The 14,817-nt window shown below is 41.6% G+C and overlaps 1 protein-coding gene across 1 annotated transcript in view; it reads left to right on the top strand.

The window, feature by feature from the left end:
• Positions 1-12,899, top strand: part of reep5 (receptor accessory protein 5) — a 33,006-nt gene extending 20,107 nt beyond the window's left edge. Inside the window, exons 3-5 of the mRNA XM_068029850.1 lie at positions 5,219-5,357; positions 10,755-10,923; positions 12,538-12,899. Coding sequence (XP_067885951.1) covers positions 5,219-5,357; positions 10,755-10,923; positions 12,538-12,587 — 358 coding nt within the window. The 3' untranslated portion in view covers positions 12,588-12,899. The remainder of the gene's footprint in view (positions 1-5,218; positions 5,358-10,754; positions 10,924-12,537) is intronic.
• The last annotated feature ends 1,918 nt before the right edge of the window (positions 12,900-14,817 follow it).

The raw sequence follows: 14,817 nt of genomic DNA, 5'->3' as shown, positions 1-14,817 counted from the left end.
GCGACCCGGGTTCAATTCTGGGTACTGCCTGTGTGGAGTTTGCAAGTTCTCCCTGTGTCTGCGTGGGTTTCCTCCGGGTGCTCCGGTTTCCTCCCACATGCCAAAGACTTGCAGGTTGATAGGTAAATTGGCCATTAGCAATTGCCCCTAGTATAGGTAGGTGGTAGGGAAATATAGGGACAGGAGGGGATGTGGTAGGAATATGGAATTAGTGTAGGATTGGTATAAATGGGTGGTTGATGGTCGGCACAGACTTGGTGGGCCGAAGGGCCTGTTTCAGTGCTGTATCTCTAAAACTAAAAACTAAAAAACTATATCCTGTTGTAACCTTAGACAAATTTCTTCACTGCCCACTATACCACCAATTTTGGTGTCATCTGCAAACTTACTAATCATGCCTCCTACATTCACATCCAAGTCATTAATATATATGACAAACAACAGAGGGCCCAGCACCGAACCCTGCGGCATACTACTGGTCACCGGCCTCCAATCTGAAAAACAACCCTCCACTACCACCCTCTGCCTCCTATCACCAAGCCAATTTTGTATCCAATTTGCTAGCTCACCCTGAATCCCATGTGTTCGAACCATCTGGACCAGCCTACCATGCGGGACCTTGTCAAAGGCCTTGCTAACGTCCATCGCCCTGCCCTCGTCAATCCTCTTGGTCACCTCCTTGAAAAACTCAATCAAATTCGTGAGACCTGATTTCCCACACACAAAGCCATGCTGACTATCCCTAATCAGACCATGCCTTTCCAAATGCATATAAATCCTGTCTCTCAGAATCCCTTCCAATAACTTTCCCACCACTGATGTAAGGCTCACCGGCCTGTAGTTCTCTGGCTTATCCCTGCTGCCCTTCTTAAATAAAGGCACAACATTAGCTATCCAATTAGCTATTCAACTTAGCTATCCAATCCATTAGCGATTCAACTTCTGAGTTGAATTCCATTTGCCACTTTTTTGCCCACCTGACCAGTTCATTGATATCTTCCTGCAGTCTACAGCTATCCTCGCTACCAACTACGCGGCCAATTTTTGCGTCATCTACAAACTTCTTGATCGTGCTCCTTTACATTTATGTCCAAATCGTTACCACAAAAAGCAGGGAAGCCAGTACTGAGCCCTGTGGAATGCCACTGGAAACAGCCTTCCAGTAGCAAAAGCACACATCAACAATTACCCTTTGTTTCCTGCCACTGAGCCAGTTTTGTATCCACCTTGCTACATTTCCCTGGATCCATGGGCTTTTATTTTTAAACCAGTCTGCCATGTGGGGCCTTGTCAAAAGCCTTTCTAAAATCCATGTAGACCACATCAACTGCACAACCATCATCTATCTACCTTGTTCCCTCTTCAAAAAATTCGATCAAGTTGGTCAAACAAGATCTTCCCTTAACAAATCCATGCTGACTATCCTTGATTAACCGGTGCCTTTCTAAGTGACAGTTTATCCTGCCTCTCAGAATAGATTCCAATAATTTGCCCACTATTAAGGTTAGACTGACTGGCTTGTAATTATTTGGTTTATCCTTCGTTCTCTTTTTAAACCGAGGTACAACATTAGCAGTTCTCCAAGCCTGCGGCACCACACCTGTATCCAGTGAGGACTGGAAAATGATGGACAGAACCTCCGCTATTTCCTCCCTGGTTTCTTTTAACAGCCTGGGGTACATTTCATCCGGCCCAGGTGATTTATCAACTTTCAAGGATGCTAATCCCATTAGTACTTCCTCTCTCCCTATGTTTATCATATCCAGTACTTCCTTAACTACAAGATCTGCATTGTCCCCCTCTTTTGTGAAGACAGATGCAAAGTATTCATTAAGAACCATACCAACATCATCTTCTGCCTCTACACATAGGTTACCTTTTTGGTCTTTTATGGGCCTTACTCTTTCTTTAGTTATCCTCTTACTCTTAACATATTGATAAAACATCTTTGGATTCACCTTGATTTTGCTTGCCAATATTCTTTCATGCCCTCTTTGCTTTCCTAATTTTCTTTTTGATTTGACTCCTCCACTTTCTCTACTCCACTCATCTTTCTGTAGTGTTGAGTGTCAGACATAAGTTTTCCTTTTCTGCCTCATCTTACCCTGTAAGCTCCTTGACATCCATGGGGCTCCAGATTTGGCCATCCCATACTTTTTCTTTGTGGGAACATGTTTACTCTGAACCCCTTGAATCTTCCCTTTTTGAATGCCTCCCATTGCTCTGACACTGATTTACCTTCAAGTAGCTGTTTCCAGTGCACTTTCACTAAATCACTTCTCAGCTTAGTAAAATTGGTCTTGTCCCAATTGAGAACTCTAACTCCTGTTCTATCCTTGTCCTTTTCCATAATTATTTTAAAACTGACTGAATTATGATCAGTACCACAAAATGCTCTCTCACTGCCACTCCTTCCACCTGCCCAGCTTCATTTCCTAAACCTAAGTCCAAAACTGTGCCCTCTCTTGTTGGACTTGCTACGTACTGGCCAAAAATGTTGTCCTGAATGCACCTCAAGAATTCTGCTCCCTCAATTCCTTTTACGCTAAAACTATCCAGTTAATATTGGGGTAGTTAAAATCCATTTCTATTACTGTCCTATTGTTTTGCAACTTCTCAGATTTGCATACAAATGTCCTCTTCTATCTCCCTCTGACTGGGGGTCTATAGTACATTTGTGTGGTGGAATTTCCACCCATCAGAAAGATGTATCTTTTTAATCCTGGCTGATTTTCTATACACATTATTCACAATACACATGTACACTGTCTGCCTGCAAGGTCGGGTTGGGGTGGAGGTGCTGGTTAGAGAGGATGACAACAAGTGACGGATAGGAGATACTGTTTTCAAAGTAAATGTGCGATTGATTACAGAAACTTATAGTCTATTTAAACTTGGTAGACGACACCCATCATTTCTAATGGGAAAAATCAGGACCTTAAAACTGGGAAGTAGCAGAATATTCAGTGAATTCAATTCCTTTCCTGCCTGCCCTTTTTCCACTGAAAATTGACAGAGGGATAGCAGATATCCCAGCCTTCCATATCTTATTGACATCAGCCTAGTTGACTACTTGCTATACCAATTTGATTTCCATATTCTGGCTTGCTGATTTTTAAATTCACGAACAAGGCATCCATCGTGGCTAGGCAACTGCTTTGTAAAAGAACATTTTCAACAAGAGTGAGCCTGTCATTGATCCCTAAGGTGCAGTCCAGGGAAGGGCCATGAACTAATTGGTAATGAAGACATAATTTTCAACTCCAAACATTGCTAAGTCAAGCTCAGGCAATAATGGGCTGGAGGCAGAGTAAAACCCTGCTCCCTCCAGTGTGCCAAATGGGTTGTACCCACTTTCAGAAAAGCAACCCCACATCCCTAAAGTGTACTAATGGGAATTTGTGATTTCTTGAAGTCTGTTATGCATTCATAATTCAGTACAAACTTTTTTAAATATGCATTTTTCAAAATAATAGGAATTCTTAAATTTTCAAAAGCATTTGAGTAAACAACAGTTCACTGAGCAGTACTGGACAGCATTTTATATGCCTGCCCTCGAGATTAAATGAACAACAGGCAGTTGTTTCAGTTTCCCAGCATCTGCTGTATTTTGGTTTTTTAACAGGCAGTGAGAATGTTTTTGTGTGGATACCATTGGTTTGCTTAAGTACTGACAGTTCTCAACATGATGCTCTTCAAGGTAAAATGAAAAGGCATAAAATTGGCCTCTATAATGTGATTGTCAACTGCAATAATATAAAGGGCATCTGTTCAAAAACTTGTTGGTAAAAGTAATCTTCCATGTATGTTTGTATACAGTATCTCCTGGCCAAAAATAGAAACTTATTTGAGTCACATGGCGAGCATTCATAATCAGAATTTGCCAATTGTGACAGTCTACTGTTAATTTGAAATACTGGATCATTTGAATTTTACTTTGAAAAAGGGGTTGAAGTTTAACTATTAAAGTAGTACTCCAGGGAGGGCTCACAAAATCATGTTTTGTAACTAGTGTTGCCCAAGTGAAAAACATTATTCAATATTTCTGTCCTCTAGAGGCTGTCCTGTGTAATGGGGTGAATACAGCCGCCCACCCCATTGCAATGCCCAAAAGTAATACACAATGACGTGTAAACATTGCATACTGCGTCTAATGCCCTCTTGAGTTTATTGTTGAACCTGGCACTGATTCTAGTTAAAACTTAAATGAAGGGACTACGTGGTGTAGTGAACAGAAGGTTACTTTTTCAGTTACATAGAAAATTCTTGGTTTGTGCTGATTTGAGCTAATCTTAGCTGTGGTAGCACTTTATCTTAGTGTCCCCATGCTAAGGATGAGAAAAATAATTAGGAACTGCTCCTCCTGATTGCATCGTCGTACAATTTGGGCGGCACAGTGGCGCATTGGTTAGCACTGCAGCCTCACAGCTCCAGCAACCCAGGTTCAGTTCTGGGTACTGCCTGTGTGGAGTTTGCAAGTTCTCCGTGTCTGCGTGGGTTCCCGCCGGGTGCTCCGGTTTCCTCCCACAGCCAAAGACTTGCAGGTTGATAGGTAAATTGGCCATTGTAAATTGCCCCTAGTGTAGGTATGTGGTAGGAGAATGGTGGGGATGTGGTAGAGAATATGGAGTTAATGTAGGATTAGTATAAATGGGTGGTTGTTGGTCGGCACAGACTTGGTGGGCCAAAGGGCCTTTTTCAATGCTGTATCTCTACATAAATAAAATATGCATGTGATGAGATCAGGACGGAGTGACGATGGCATTGAGGTCAACTCCAATGCCTTCTGTGGTCATATGCTCAGCTGAAGTTCATTGTAGACATAAAGAATGACCTTACGGGCAAAGTACTAGAAGATTACTATCACAGTACTGCAACCCAGAAGGAATCAGCATCTTCGGGGGATGATTTCTTTTTTTTAAAAAAAACACTCTTTCTTTATAAAATTCCTTTGTGTCTCCCTGGTGGGAATTTTATGTTTCTGTTTTCCAGCAATTTAAGTTAATCACACTTGGTCTAAAGGAGATTTTGCTTTAATTTCTTGGGCAATCGAAGAAATATCTAATTTATACCCTAACTATTTTGAAAACCACTGTCTTGATACTTCTCTGCATCTCTTTTTTTTTTCTGTAGCTCTACATGTTCAGAGTATATTAAATTGAAAGGTTCACTTTGTACTCTTGAAATATTTGGTACCTTTTACTTTTCTTCCCTGCAGGATCAAGGCCATTGAAAGCCCTGATAAAGACGACGATACAATATGGTTGATGTACTGGGTGGTTTATGGTCTCTTCAGTGTAGTTGAATTCTTTTCTGACATCTTCTTTTCCTGGTTTCCCTTCTATTACATGTTCAAGGTAAGTAGAAATTAGTTTGTAATGGATTAGTATTGATGTATACTAAAGTTGGAAAGAATATATGTTGGATCTACTTTTAAGAACAACTGATTCTTCTTGCCATTAACAACTAATGTTGCTACCAGTATAAAAGTAAGGGATACTAAATTCCATTGTCCATATGATTGCAGTTGATCTATTTAAGTGTGAAATACCAACTACTCACTGGTTGGAAAAAAAGGGTTGTTGTGGGAAAAGCAAGGTTCTATGGTTCAATGAAGCTAGTTATCTTGTGGTTGCATTCCAATTGTTAGGATAGTAATTTAAGTTTAGAGTAAGTCAGGAATACACTTGGGGAGGAAAAGCAACAACAACTTATATTTATATAGCACCTTCAACAAAATAAAACATCCCAAGAAACTTCTCGAGCATTATAAAACAAAATACACCAAGACACATAAGGAGATATTAGGTCAGGTAACCAAAAGCTTGGTCAAAGGGGTAGTGTCATAAAGGAGGAAAGTGAGATAGTGAGATAGAGAGCTAGAGAGGTGCGGGGGTTGGGGGAGGGGGTTGAATTGGGGCCTAGGTAACAGTGCATGGCCACAAATGGTAGAGAGATTAAAATCGGGGACATTCGAGACCAGAATTAGATGAGCTCAGATATCTGAGGGTTGTGGGGCTGGAGGAGATTACAGAGGTATGAAGGGGCGAGACCATGGAGGGATTTGAAAACTAGGATGAGAATTTTAAAATCAAGATATTGCTTGACTGGGAGCCAATGCAAGTCAGCGAGCACAGGGTTGATAGGTGAACAGAACTTGGTGCGAATTAAGACACGGGTAGCAGAGTTTTGGATGACCTCAAGTTTACAGAGGGTAGTGTGTGGGAGGCCAGGCAGGAGTGCATTGGAATAAACAAGTCCAGAGGTAATAAAGTCATGAATGAGGGTTTCAGCAGCTGATGAGCTGAGACAGGGGTGGAAATAGGCAGTCTTAGTGATGGTGCGAATATGTGGTTGGAATCTCATCTCCAAGTCAAATATGACACCCGGGTTGCGAACAGATTGGTTTAATCTCAGACTGTTGCCAGGGAGAGGGATGGGGCTTGGATGGAGGGGACAGAAAACAATGGCTTCAGTGTTCCCAGTATTTAATTGGAGGAAATTTCTGCTCATCCATTGGATGTCAGATACGCAGTCTGATAATTTAGCACTAGTGGAGGAGTCAAGAGTGGTGCTGGCGAGATAGAGCTGGGTGTCACCAGCATACATTAACACTGCTTTCAGATGATGTCTTCCAGCTAACAGATTGTTCTGAGGAAAAAGCCCCCTGTATTTTCTGCAGAGTAACAAGGTGACTTCCAAGTGGGGTCCAAATATTCACCCAAGAATCAATGTACCAGGTACAAGGGTATTGACACTTTCAGGATCAGAATCCCCATAGGATCACTTCCCAAGGCCACAAGGTTTCAGCAGAACAGTCGCCAGATTGCAAAATAACTTGTGAATGAGGAAGGCCTTTTGGCCCATCTTAATTCATCTAATCCAAAACAAATCTACACTTCTTTGTCTCTACCCTCTCCACAAGAGCAGGTCAGAGGCAAGCAGTTTCTGTGGCAAATGACCCCTCCTGATTTCCCCAGAGTCTTTCCATCATCTATAAGGCACAAGTCTGGAGTGTGATGGAATAGATTAGATTAGATTAGAGATACAGCACTGAAACAGGCCCTTCGGCCCACTGAGTCTGTGCCGAACATCAACCACCCATTTATACTAATCCTACACTAATCCCATATTCCTACCAAACATCCCCACCTGTCCCTATATTTCCCTACCACCTACCTATACTAGTGACAATTTATAACGGCCAATTTACCTATCAACCTGCAAGTCTTTTGGCTTGTGGGAGGAAACCAGAGTACCCGGAGAAAACCCACGCAGACACAGGGAGAACTTGCAAACTCCACACAGGCAGTACCCGGAATCGAACCCGGGTCCCTGTAGCTGTGAGGCTGCGGTGCTAACCACTGCGCCACTGTGCCGCCCCCAATACTTCCATTTGTCTGGGTAAGTGCAGCTCCAACAACACTCAAGACGCTCAACACCATCCAGGAAAAAGCAGCTGGCTTGATTTGCAACCCATCAACTACCCTTAAACCTTCGCTCCCTCCGTCACCAGCACACTGTGGTAGCAGAATGTACCATCTACAAACTGCACTGCAGTAACTCACCAAGGCCTTCAGTAGCACCTTCCAAACCCATGACCTCAACCACCTAGAAGAACAAGAGAAGCAAGCGCATGGGAACACCACCACTTGCATGTTCCCCTCCAAATTGCATCCTGGCTCTTCCTTCACTGTCGCTGGGTCAAAATCCTGGAACTCCCTCTCTAACGGCACTGTGGAAGTATGGATTGCAGCAGTTCGGGAAGTTGGCTCACTACCAGCTTTTCACAGGCAATTGGTGATGGGCAATGAACGCTGCCCTTGTCAGTGTTGCCCATATCCTGGAAATTGATAAATAAAAAGTCCAGGCTTCCCGAACACTATAAAGTCTTGTCTCCACAGAGTGCGTGTTTGTTTTTAGAAACCGGATTCCCACCTGGAAGCTAGCTTGATTTATAGGATTGGCTCTCTGTTAGGTAGGAAATGCTGCAGGCCAACAGGTCAGGTCATGCTGCTTAGAGATTGTGGCGGTTGGGGTTTTGGGTGAGTAAAGATTGGCCAGTAGGGTCGTGGTATGATTGCAGGAAGTCATGGATCGGGGCGGAGATTGTGGGGGTTCCTAGCACAGCGAGGGAAGCAGGTTAGCTTGGGTGATGGGAGGAAGCACTCCTCTTCCTGAATCCAAAACAGTGCTAGAAAGGCAGTTACCTCTTGCACGTAACAGTTCTTGCTTCTCTTTTTAGCAGCTAGGTTTCCTAAGGATTGGGAAGCCCAGCTGGCCAGGCTTAAATTCAAAATGGAGATAAAATCTGAGGCATGCAGCATCATTTAAAATGTTTAAATGAGCAACCTGCCTTCTCAGAGTGGGTTAGTTTCTCCCTCCACCCACCCCGTTCCGGCTTCATTAAAACCAGAAGTGGGCTGGTTAGGTTTGGGTTTGGGATTTGTAAAATTTTTACATCCTACCCAACTCAAATCCACCTGTATTTGTGAGTTAAAATTTCCTCATTCAGTCATGGTGAACAGCAGTTGAGCCCTCAATCCACTCATTTTACATCAGGGAAAGAACAGAGACTAGATTGACATTAAGAAACACTGGTGTACAGGCAGCTCCTATAGTTTTCAGAATCTTTGAGTTATTTGACAAGATTGTAAATAACATCATCAATTATGACTTTAGCTAATGTTGCATTTTTCTTTATGACTGACACCAGTGGAAATTCAGATGCTAATCCTAGATAGTTTCTACGTATTGAAATACTACGTTTTCTGTTTTTGATGTGTAAATGCACGTTTATATAAAACATTATGCCTTTTGATTGGATTGCCCTTCCATGCCTTTGGCCAAAATGTTTTGAATTTTAGATGTGTTTCATATTATAAAACTAGTGAGCTGTGGATTAAATGACTTTGAGTAGGTTATGAAGGTATTTTTCATTCTGATCTTTCTCCCCTTTCACTCTTACTCCTTCTCCAAAATATGCTGAAGCTTATCTATTGGGTTCAGATGTGTGGTTATGACATCATATTGGGTTCTTTTTCTGCATATTTTACTCTGAATTTGTCCTTGTGCTGATTTTTCCACTAAAGTTTATACACATCATTTATTGATATGAAATGTAAATACTGAATGTTGAATAAGGTTTGGTAGGTTTTTTAAAAAAGAAATCACACACTTCAAATGTGCTTACATACAAATGCTTCATTGTTGCATTTGGAGTTTCTGTTCCTTAAGGACACCAGTTAAGCATTGATAAATAGCAAGCACAAAGGAAATGATTTAGGTTCTTGATTCCTGAGCTAAAAAGAAAAATGTAGAGAGAGCTAAATCTCGAGTACTTAAAAAAAAAAATCAAGAGTGGAATAGACAAGGATTTGATGTCTTAAAATTAGAATTGGTAATGTGAAGTACTTTGCAAAGCCAGGAAAGAAGTTTGATCATAAATTGAGTTAGAAAAGTATAACTCCTTTTAAGTTTAGAGTAGTCAACTTATGAAATTCCATTCCTGAATCAGCAGGAACTGGGCTACTATATAAAAAAAAAAAATTGCTAAGCGGTCACAACATTCCATTTCAAAATGTATTGAAAATTCCTGATGTAAGTCTCTGTTAGTAGAAAAAGCTATTCTAAAAGTGACTGCATGTACCTGCAATGCCAGTTATTCTTGCAGATAGTGCTGCGAATGGCTGAATTCCATTGTAAGCCATTCATTAATTAGGTGGAACATGAGGAGATGACACCACAAGCAGCTTATCCTGAATGTACACATGGTGGCCACCAAGCTTTGGCGACAGCCTGCTGACACCATCGATTATTGACGGGGAGGCAGAATAACAATGCTTGACCTCAGAAGGCCAAGGGTTGCCTTCCCACAGTGCTGAAAGTGCCCTCCGTCCAAAGACTTGAGCAGAAACTTTGGGGTCAATTGTAAAACTATCAATTTAGATTAGTGCAGTGCTGTGACAGGAAGTGTTGCCACAGCTATGCAGCCAGGATATGATAGGGGAATAAATAAATAACAGAAGAGAAAACCAGCATATTTTGGAAGAAGCAAAACTCCTCCCACAGTGAGTAGTAGGTCAGGTCCTGGTGAAGAGGGAATGTTTATCTTGCCTCAACTTTTGGGCAAAGTAAGCAAGTTAATAGTGTCGATGTCTAGGAGAAAGGCTATACCACCACACTACCTCTCCAGCTGAGATGAAAATTGTGGCTCTCCGCTGAGATAATTTCCATGCCTTTTCTTCCCTGACTTCATTCCCTCTTTCTCCTCCACTTGTTCAGCCTTCCTCCTCCTCCTTTCCCTCCTCTTCAAACCACCCCGCCCCCATTGAGGGGGAATGTATCTTTTGTATCTACAATGTATCTTCTAATTTTAAATTAAAATGCTGTTTTAAAAAAAAAAGTTGTTTTCACGTGCGTCTAAAAAACTGATGTTATCATTTCCTGCTCGAGGGCAGATGCAGACTAATTTTTTAAATGTAATAACTTTAAAAAGATCACAGGCTATAGGATTACCAGTTTGAGAGGCCAGTAACATTGGTAAACATGTAAAAAGTTTTTGCAACAAATATTCAGAACTTATTGTTACATACTGACTTAAATAAAAACTAACAGCAATCAAAATGCCCCAAGTGATGACATTGATAGCAACAACTGATACACAAATAAATCTAATATTGTAGCAATAGCATTGTGGACAAATGGAGGATCTCAACCAATTATTTTAATATATCTCTTTATCTGATATTTAGTGTGCATTCCTGGTTTGGTGCATGGCTCCCACCTCAAATAATGGTTCTCAATTGATCTACAAGCGTTTTATCCGCCCTTTCTTTCTGAAGCATGAGGCTAAACTGGATGAAGTTGTGAAGAATTTTGGTGACCGGGCCTCAGAAGCTGCAGACAGCGTTAAAGAAAATGGTAAGACAAATAACTTATTATATTATTTAGCTGTAGTAGATTCATAATATAACTTGCCTGTCGAGCAGATCTGCTGAGCTACAAAACATTCAAATATGTTGTCTGAGTGATGGGATACAGTTCTGTGTTTGTAGTATCTACAAACTGAGTACCATAACTCAGCCATGCTTGAAAACAAGGAGAATACGTTGCTGGAAGAGTCTCTCAACAATGCCCTCTCTCATTTGAGTGGGCTGGATCAAGAGCAGTATTATTAGCAATATCTTGGGAGCAGATCAGCATAAGTTACAAACCAGTTACTCTTAAATTTTGAAATGGGGGAGGGGTTTACATCAGTATAATTCAGTTCTTAGCTATGGAATAAGTGTGATGTCCATGGGAAGCCAAAGAGAGATTTAACAAAAAACTAATTTCAGGCTATTTACACACCTTCCCATCCCCTGCCCCATTCCAGAAACTTGAATGTAGGCTGGCAGTTCAATGTAGCAGTGATGGAGAGCAGCCCTGGCAGAGATGCTGTCTTCTGGATGAGACGTTAAGACATTAAACTGAGGCTTTGTCTACCATCTCAGGTGGATGTAAATGTTCATGTGGTGCAATTTTAGAAGAGCAGGGGAGTTCTCCAGGTGCCCTGGCCAACATTACTGAAATAGATTATCTGGTCCAATATGGATCCAAATTTGCACTTCCTCGCTTCCAGTCTTTTGCATCCAGATATAACACGCAGTTCTTGTTTCATTGCACTCTGGCTTGACTCTAGGAGTTGCAGAGGAGTCTTCTGGAGTTAACTCGATTCCTGTGAGTAATTTCCTTGACTCTGCTTTGATACCTCCCCAAGGAGGCTGAACTTGAAATTTCATCGAAATATTGAATAGTGGGCACAAGATTACACGGTGCCATTCCAGAGCATTTATACTGGAGTTCCTACTTGCTATGCTATATCTGCATGAAAATTAATTTCAAAAGATAAATGCATTGCTGAAGTGAATAGCTGAGCTAGGAAGTCACCGATTTGATCCCGCGTCAGTGCTGCGTTAATCAGATTCTGATTATTATTCAGTGATTCCTGCTAGAAAATGGATGTTGGGTCAAGATGGGATCAAACTTGAGTGTGATGCCGTAATGCTAGAATAGTCTGTCAACATTTACTCTTTGGGCTCCCATTTGGGCATTCCTGGTGCCCCAGCCTTGGGAGGTGCAAGAGAAGAACATTTTCAACAAAGAAAATGTGCAAAAATTTAAATTGGGAAACCAATGTTGTTGGTGGTACCTGGACAATTGATCTGTGGCATAATCAGAATTTTAATTAAAAAAACAAAGTGCTGGAAATACTCAGGCCTGGCAGCATCTGTGGAGAAAGAAGCAGAGCTAATGTTTCAGGTCTGTGACCTTTCATCAGAACCCTGATGAAAGGTCACAAACCTGAAACATTCACTCTGCTTCTCTCTCGACAGATGCTGCCTGACTTGCTGAGTATTTCCAGCATTTTGTTTTTATTTCAGATTTCCAGCATCTGCAGTATTTTGCTTCTATATCAGAATTTTAATGTTTGGTGGAATGAAGAAGAATATTTGAAAATACAGTCCTTGTTTATGTATATTTGTGTCTTTCTAGTCAAGAAAGCAGCAGCAAATGTAATCTTTGAAGAGAAGAAGAGCACTTAAACAATGCCTGAGAAAGCTTACTTTTATCCTCAGCTCCCTGGAATCCAGAGTGTTAAGATATTGCCTTTGGAAAGTTTTTCTCAATGTACACTTTAAATGTGTTTCTTATAATCTAAATGCTCAATTTTACCAAAGTAAAATAAGTAGAAAAATGTAAGATCTCAAATGTAATGTAATATTACAATCAGTGTTTAATTGCTTGTTGCGAATATTTCATGAACTATTGCGAGTGATACAGGTGCATTTCTGAGAGTGGCATTTTTCTGGTCTTGTCCTTTTATTGTCTCGTGTTCAATAAACTTCTAAAGTTGAGACTCGTCTCTTATGAATGATTTTAAATAGTATATTCATAAACTAGAGTACTGTTGAGAAGATGCAGTTTTTGCTTACATACAAATTTATTTTTCAGTATTTCTTTGAGCTGGTACTGTGAGCTGCAGTATCAGCATGTTGCTTGATACAGAGCTCGGCATGCACAGGCAGAGAAGTTGCTCACGTTTCACCACAAAGATACTTATTTTCCTCTGAAACCAGGCACTTCACCTTCCAACCTTTACTCTGCACCGCATTCAGTAACCTTTTTTAAAAACTGGTCATAAGTGAGGCTGTATGTGTTGGCTACAGGAGTTAGTTGGGTATGGTTAAAACAATTGTTTTATGCAGCAATATAGGTAGTTAACTTCAAGGCCAAGCCCACACTGCTCATTAGGATGCAAATAATGTCACAATTAAATTGCTTAGGCTGATGGGACTAGGAGATGTTTACTGTCATTTTTCATATATTCATGGGCTAGCAGATGATTGAAAACTAAAAGGTGATACATTGGAATATTTATTGAAATTGTATTATTTAAACAAATCACATGCTGGCTTGTTTGTTTTTCATCCAATTTCAGTTCCCTCTGTTTTCACCAAAATAATATTTTCCTTCAAAGCTAGACTTGGTTAGAATCTCAGATACAGTAGCAACATGCATTTATATAGTGTCTTTAATACAGAAAATCATGCCAAAGTGTAGTACAGGGATACTTTTTGTTTTAAAAAGAGGAAAGATTAGGAAATACTTGATCAAAAGTGAGTTTTAGGCAAGAGAGGGAGGCAGAAAGTCCAGAGTGAGATCAAAATGGCTGCAGTTACAGCTGGCAATAGTGAGGCAAAATGCCAGAGCAGACTTGTCCAACATACAACCCGCGGGCCAAAATCCGTCCCACTGAGAGATTGTATCCAGCCCACCGATCTGCTTGTGGCTTGGCTCTGATTGGTGGCTCCCCTGTACGTCAGGCAGCAGGGGGTAGGCGGGACCTGTGTCTGATGGGCAGAGGGACCCTGTCTGTGATTGGTCACCTCCTGTGGCTGACGGAACCGCCTGGGCAGCGTTAGCGCTGATTGGTGGAATGTGGCGCAGGCGCCCTGGGATCTGCCGACCGTGTTGATTTCGCGCAATTCAATAAAGGTCCTGTATCCTGCACATTGGGCATATTCCAGCCTCTGCTTGCCCCCACTTAAATCAAACAGGCATGATAAGTATTGGATTGTGGGAGTGGCCGCTGCAGGGAGCGAGGAAGATGGGAGGGGGGGAAGACAGAAAGTGGGGGACAGAGGAGACAGACGGAGAGAGAGTCATAGTCATTTATTTACGATGCAGGAAGCCATTCGGCCCATTGGGTCTGTGCCAGCTCTCCACGGAACTATGCAGTCAGTCCCACTCCCCAGCTCGATCCCAGTAGCCTTGTTAATCTATTTCTCTCAGATGGCCATCCAGCATCCAGAGAGGTGTAGGGAGGGAATTCCACAGTTTTAGGGCCTAGGAGAGATTAAAATCGGGGATGTTCAAAAGACTGGAATTAGAGGAGCGCAGCAATCTTGTAGAGTTGGAGATTACAGAGATAGGGAGGGTGAGACCATACAGGGATTTGAAAACAAGGATGGGAATATAAAAATTGAATCATGGCTTAACTGGGGGCCAGATTAGGTCAGCGAGCACAGGGTGATGGGTGAACTGGATTTATACAAATTAGGACAATGGTAGCAAGAGTTTTGGATGCCAAGTTTAGAGGGTAGCATATGGAAGGCCAGCCAGGAGTGCATTAGAATAGTCAAGTCTGGAGGTAACAAAGGTATGGATGAGGATTTCAGCAGCAGATGAGGCAGGGGTAGAGTTAAGATATCAAGATCGATGAATAAAAAGCCTTTTCAAAGAGTAGGTTTTAAGGGGGATCTTAAAAGAGAG

Source organism: Heterodontus francisci, chromosome 4 (genome assembly GCF_036365525.1).
Source record: "Heterodontus francisci isolate sHetFra1 chromosome 4, sHetFra1.hap1, whole genome shotgun sequence".
NCBI classification, from domain to species: domain Eukaryota; kingdom Metazoa; phylum Chordata; class Chondrichthyes; order Heterodontiformes; family Heterodontidae; genus Heterodontus; species Heterodontus francisci.
The sequence above is the reverse complement of the archived record's forward strand: the minus strand, read 5'-3'. Positions and strand labels throughout refer to the sequence as shown.